The sequence below is a fragment of the Nicotiana attenuata genome, chromosome 3, assembly GCF_001879085.1.
Source record: "Nicotiana attenuata strain UT chromosome 3, NIATTr2, whole genome shotgun sequence".
Lineage (NCBI taxonomy): Eukaryota > Viridiplantae > Streptophyta > Magnoliopsida > Solanales > Solanaceae > Nicotiana > Nicotiana attenuata.
The window spans coordinates 269,190-275,734 of record NC_031991.1 but is presented as its reverse complement, the minus strand read 5'-3'; the positions used below and the strand labels follow the sequence as shown (position 1 = coordinate 275,734).

The following is a 6,545-nucleotide window of genomic DNA, read 5'->3' as shown; positions in this document are numbered from 1 at the left end:
CAAACCAGGTGGTTGCTCCATATAAAACTTCATCCTTAAGGTCACCGTGTAAAAAAGCATTGTTAATGTCCAGCTGATACCATGTGAGAAAGCACGGGAGAAAATATATTATTGATGTATTGACATATGTTACAATGAGCCCTATATATATACACACATAACATGTCCTACTCCTAATATATATTGGATTAGGGTTATATTTTTACTCCTATTTACATGACTATTCTAACAGTTTACTTGGTTCATATTTGCTATGTATCCTAATGATTATCTACTCAAGATCTATAATATTCTGTATAGATTGGACTTTCAGCTTCAACAAGCGCTTCGAGTTTTGGGAAGGCCATTTCAGAAAACAAGGAGCTTGAAGATTATAAGCCTGAAGATATCTCTCTATCCCTTCTGCGATGATTTCATACAATATTGGTCAGGTATCCCATATAAGATCCCTACAATTCTATTAAAGCATTTACTTCAGTTTGATATATTAGGGTTAAGTACATTTTAGTCTTATCCTGTTTTGTTCCGCAAGTGACAGTTTGTGACAAATTTGTAAATAATAGATCTCATTAGAATGGAACTGGAAGAAGAAACCGTTTGTTTGCATGCTTCTGTAGTTCACATTCTAGAACATCAACATTTACTATTACATATGACCGACATCTTGTTAAAAGTTTTAACCTACAATAAATAAACAAGATGAGTGCCTGAATAATTGAGAATCAGGCAAATTTCTTCCTTGATTTATACCTTTCAAGTTCTCCATAGCAAGATACCATGTATTATTTTCAGTTGTTCGTTATTAGCTTATTTACTTTATCCTAAAAAGGAAAAAGTGGTTAGCTATATTTCTGATTCCTTCCCATTTTAATGAGAAATGAGTCATTGCTTGATGTACTATTATATGTTGCCTAACCATGAAATTTATCTGTACATTTTCTAGATAGCTTATCTTAATGCCACTGCGTTTTGGACTCAAAAGGATATTCTTTGGAGGATTTTTCATACTAGGTCACGCTATACACTATGGACACCAATCTCTTTTGCCTGTTCAGTTCTGGTGAGAAACTCTATTATTTTATACTAGGCATCATTATTTAAACACAATCACTAGGTCTTTTATAAGTTCTTTCTTTCCTCCAAAGCATGTGCTTATTCTTTCTTTCATTATTATCTCTTCATTAATATCACCCTTGCACCAAATATCTTTCAATAGGTCCAAGGGAACGCACAAGCTATGTTTTTGCGACATGAAGGTTTCTTGGAGCTCTGGGTGCATTTATGAGCTACGAAAAGCATGGTTTAGATGACCTGATGGTCCATCAGTTAAGTGGAAAGATTCCCGATGGGTGCACCATAACCATTGGAGGGAAGTTTGCTCAGGGGGAGTCTCGTGGCCTTGTATGTCGCTTGCGTCGGTCACGTTTATGGTCTAAAGCAGTCTCCTCGAGCCTGGTTTGGAAGTTCAGCACAGTTATTCGAGAATTTGGCATGATTCAGAGTGAAGCTGATCACTCTGTATTCTATCGGCATTCTGCCTCGAGTCTCTGTATTTATCTGGTGGTCTATGTTGACGACATTGTTATTACCGGCAATGACCAGGATGGTATTACTAAATTGAAGCAACATCTCTTGCAACACTTTCAGACTGAGGATCTGGGCAAACTAAAGTATTTTCTGGGTATTGAGGTCGCTCAGTCTAGCTCAGGTGTTGTGATCTCACAACGAAAGTATGCCTTAGATATTCTTGAAGAGACAGGAATGACAGGTTGTAGACCGGTTGACACTCCGATGGATCCGAATTCTAAACTTATGCCAGGACAGGGGGAGCCTCTTAGCGATCCTGCAAGATATAGACGGTTGGTTGGTAAATTAAATTACCTTACAGTGATAAGACCTGACATTTCCTTTTCTGTGAGTGTTGTGAGTCAGTTTATGGATTCTCCGTGTGATAGTCATTGGGATGCAGTTGTTCGCATTCTTCGGTATATAAAATCAGCTCCAGGCAAAGGTTTATTGTTTGAGGGTCGAGGCCATGAGCAGATCGTTGGATACTCAGATGCTGATTGGGCAGGATCACCTTCTGATAGACGTTCTACGTCTGGATATTGTGTCTTGGTAGGAGGAAATTTCGTGTCCTGGAAGAGCAAGAAACAGAATGTGGTTGCTCGGTCTAGTGCAGAAGTAGAATATCGAGCGATGGCTATGGCGACATGTGAGCTAATTTGGATCAAACAGTTGCTCAAAGAGTTGAAATTTGGTGAGATTAGTCAGATGGGACTTGTGTGTGATAATCAAGCTGCTCTTCATATTGCGTCAAATCTAGTGTTCCATGAGAGAACTAAACACATTGAGATTGACTGTCACTTTGTTAGAGAAAAGATACTCTCGGGAGATATTGCTACAAAGTTTGTGAAGTCGAATGATCAGCTTGCAGATATTTTCACCAAGTCCCTCACTGGTCCTCGTATTAACTACATATGTAACAAGCTCGGTACATATGATTTATATGCACCAGCTTGAGGGGGAGTGTTAGAATAGTCATGTAAATAGGAGTAAATAAATAACCCTAATCCAATATATATTAGGAGTAGGACATGTTATGTGTGTATATATATAGGGCTCATTGTAACATATGTCAATACATCAATAATATATTTTGTCCCGTGCTTTCTCACATAAACCAAAAAGAGAAAACAACTACATGCACTCAGGAGAAAATCATGATCTTGATATGCCGACCTGATTAAACACTATGTAGACCACTAAGGTTCAACTATAATCAATAAAACAAATCCTAGATAATGGATCCTACTCCATGAGAACGTACCTTTGAGTAATCCATACCACCATAGATGTCACCAACAAGCATGTCTATGGTACTATTGTCTCCACGCTGACTGAGCTCTAGCAGTTCATCAAAACTGTGACAGAGAATTGACAGAATCGATTATAATTATGTAATTTTTAGCCCATAATTAGAGCGTTTGGGAATATTCCAAAACTAGTCGGATCTGGAAAAGTATCCCATTAGCACTCATCAAAAAATGGAATACAGTCCCATTGTGCGAAATTGTGATGCTGTTAGCTTTTGCTACCCTTTGTACTTCTCAGTTCTCACTACCTTCTTGGTACTATTATTGATCAAATTTACTTCACCTTATCAGAAAAAGAAAACGAGTGCTGTGAGAGATTGAGCTCATAGATTCTCAAACTTTCTACTTCTCTCTCTATTTATTCTATTCAAACATGAAATGCAAAAGAGGCAAAGGCAGAACACAGTCCATATGCTGCGTAATCAAAAGTACCTCTTGCACTTAGTTAACAACTTTCCCAATCCCCAATATGTACCACCTCCAACATTCGTGCCACTGACCCGCTGAAATTCCCCATCCCCATCAACCTATAATAATGCAAAAAGAAGACATTTAGCAGTTACTCTAGTCTTTTATGAGCTCAATAATACCAAACAAGAAATGAAACAGAGTACCTTGATCATGCTAACACCAGAACCGATGTTCACAAGCAGATATGGAAATAAATCATTATGGTCTATCTGCACAAACTCCTTGTGACCCTCCATATGCGTAAAAGCTTCATGACGGATTGCCTATTAAAAAGCAGTCTTCAGCAATATAATAAACAAATGCAATAATGTAAGCAAAAGTCAGAGATCACTGTCTAACAAACCCAAGTTAAACTATGTTAAACTACGAAAAGCTGCGACCAAAACTGCCTGAATATGAACATCCAACAGACACGGTATATTTTTTCACATGGAAAATAAAGTAGAAAACAACTCCTGAAATAACTTCTGCAAAATAAACTGTGGCCAAGGAAGAAATACTATATGTTTTGATTTCAGCGATATATATGAAAATGGTGTGATTTCCGTGATGTATAGGGAAGCAGTGCAGCTTCCACAGTTCACTGATATAGTATAAAATACGCATAAAAAAGTAACCCCCATAAAGGAAATCTTCTTGCACAACTTACTGATCAGATACTGGAGCACAATTATATTAGAGCTTCCCATGTGAAATTAGAACTTAAACCAAGCAAAAGATGGGAAAAACATTATACTCCCTCCGTTTCAAAAAGATTGTTTTAGTTTGACTTGGCACAAACTATAATAACAAAGGGAAGACTTTTTAGATATGTGGTCTTAAATAAGCCATAACATTTGTGTGGCAGTAAAACTTTTGAAACTTGTGGTCTGAAACCTGCCATAGCATTGTGTGGCTATAAATGTTTCCTATTAAGGAAATATTGAAAGGTGTCAATCTTTTTGGAACAGACTAGTAAGGAAATAGTGACAATCTTTTTGAAACAGATGGAGTAGTAGACACTTGAAACAATACAAAGGAAGTATAGCTGTATAACGACAAGGAGATGAAAGTATGAGAACAACCAAGAGAGTCCTCTTTAAGTACATACCCTCTATGCAACTATATATTTATAAGAAAGAAACTACCTGTACAAACAAAGGAAATGAAAGAGCCATGCAATTATATGTTCGTAAAAATAAAACTATCTGTCAAACAAATGACTGAGAGAGCCTGTAAGCCTATTCCGCATGTACAGCTATATCCAGAAATGCAAAATTCATTACATTCCATCAGCAATTGATAACAAAGACAGTAGCAGAATATTATTGATTTTTTTTTATTACGACGACTAGTTTTCCAGCTTCACATTCTGATATATTCAAAAGTCAATTTCCTTCAATAGTAGCTAGGAAATGCAGAAGCCTACAAGTAAAAGAAAAGTACAAACATGCAGATGCAAAGACCTATGAAGAAATTATTTCATTCATTAATAGCATCACACATGCAGATGTAGGCCTGCAACTACGTCAGAAATCAATTAAGCCTAAAATCTTTTATTATTAATAAGAGCTTTGAGGTGAAGGCAGAGTCCACAATAAAGAAAAAACTGGACTATCTGCATTTTTCTTTAGTAAAATACAAACAACAATTACGTCTTTGTACTTCTCCCAAGAGAAATGCAATCAAGAAAGCAACATTTGAAGCACTGTACTCAGTCACACAAATGTATTGGATCTAACGCTGCCAAGATAGGAGAAATTGCAGAGTAAGACAGTTAAGCAAGAAAAGTTTCATTTTTAGTCTATTGAAGTTCCGTTTGGACATATAGCAATAACCAAACAGACAGGAAATTAGATCTTACCTTGAGTAAAAAGTTTGCACCAGCAACAAGACAATTCATTTCATCTTCTTTCTCTATACTGACTCCCAGCCTTTCCTTGAAAAGATCAGCGAACTTATATGCCCCACCACCAGTAGCCTTTTCACAAAACCAAATCAGTTAAACAGGCATGTGAATGTATGTTTAATTTACAAAAAGTAATAAGTAGCAGCAAACTGAAGTAAAAATCAATTATCAGTTATTATACGAGTAGAGGTACTAGCCGGACAACGGCACTGAAGTGGTAACCAAAGTATGGTGGATTCTATTATTATCATAATCATCAGAGAAGAATGCAATCAAAATCGCACTAGGCCATTGGTAAGATTCCTATTAGAAGTTTCTTGCAAAGGTCAAGGGGCCTTTTCCAGACAAGAATTATGTGCCGTTCCTAAGTAAAAAAAGGGTACAATTACAAAAGCTAGTTTGTTCAACAAAACTGATCTAATATGCTTGTATGGGGGTATATAGAATCAATGTCTCATTACATAAAGATCTCATAAGTTATTATATGAGTAGACGTACTAGCCGGGCAACTGCACTGAAGTGGTAACCAAAGTATGGTGGATTCTATTATTATCAAAATCATCAGAGAAGAATGCAATCAAAATCGCACTAGGCCATTGGTAAGATCCGTATTAGAAGTTTCTTGCAAAGGTCAAGGGGCCTTTTCCAGACAAGAATTGTGTGCCGTTCCTAAGTCACACAATTATAAGTGAAATATACGCCAAGATAATCCCGTAGGTTAAGTAGCTCAAAGTTATCTAATTAATTTACGTCTTCTGCTCTTTGTCTAAGAGTCTACAGTTTAACAGGAAAAGAAATTGAGATTGAGATTTTGTGACACATCCATGCACCCTAACCACCCACCCACAAAGAAGAAAAGAAGAAGCTACTACCAATGTAAGACAAGAGATACTGTTCGGCGAAAAAAAAGGGTACAATTACAAAAGCTAGTTTGTTCAACACTGATCTAAATATGCTTGTATGGGGGTATATAGAATCAATGTCTCATTACATAAAGATCTCATAAGTTATTGTGTGAGTAGAAGTACTAGCCGGAAAACTGCACTGAAGCGGTAACCAAAGTATGGTGGATTCTATTATTATCATAATCATCAGACAAGAATGCAATCAAAATCGCATTAGGCCATTGGTAAGTTTCCTATTAGAAGTTCCTTGCAAAGGTCAAGGGGCCTTTTCCAGACAAGAATTATGTGCCTTTCCTAAGTCACGCAATTATAAAGGAAATATATGCCAAGATGATCCCAGTTCAACAGGCAAAGAAATTGAGATTGAGACTTTGTGACACATGAATGCACCCTAACCCCCCCCCG

General features: G+C 36.9%; 1 protein-coding gene across 3 annotated transcripts in view; it reads right to left on the bottom strand.

The window, feature by feature from the left end:
- Window positions 2,783-6,545, bottom strand: part of LOC109223170 (pantothenate kinase 2-like) — a 6,749-nt gene continuing 2,986 nt past the window's right edge. For all 3 annotated transcript variants that reach the window (XM_019387378.1, XM_019387377.1, XM_019387379.1), the window contains exons 5-8: window positions 5,191-5,307; window positions 3,491-3,610; window positions 3,309-3,403; window positions 2,783-2,924 (exon numbers count right to left, since the gene is read on the bottom strand). In XM_019387378.1, coding sequence (XP_019242923.1) covers window positions 2,798-2,924; window positions 3,309-3,403; window positions 3,491-3,610; window positions 5,191-5,307 — 459 coding nt within the window. In that variant the 3' untranslated portion in view covers window positions 2,783-2,797. The remainder of the gene's footprint in view (window positions 2,925-3,308; window positions 3,404-3,490; window positions 3,611-5,190; window positions 5,308-6,545) is intronic.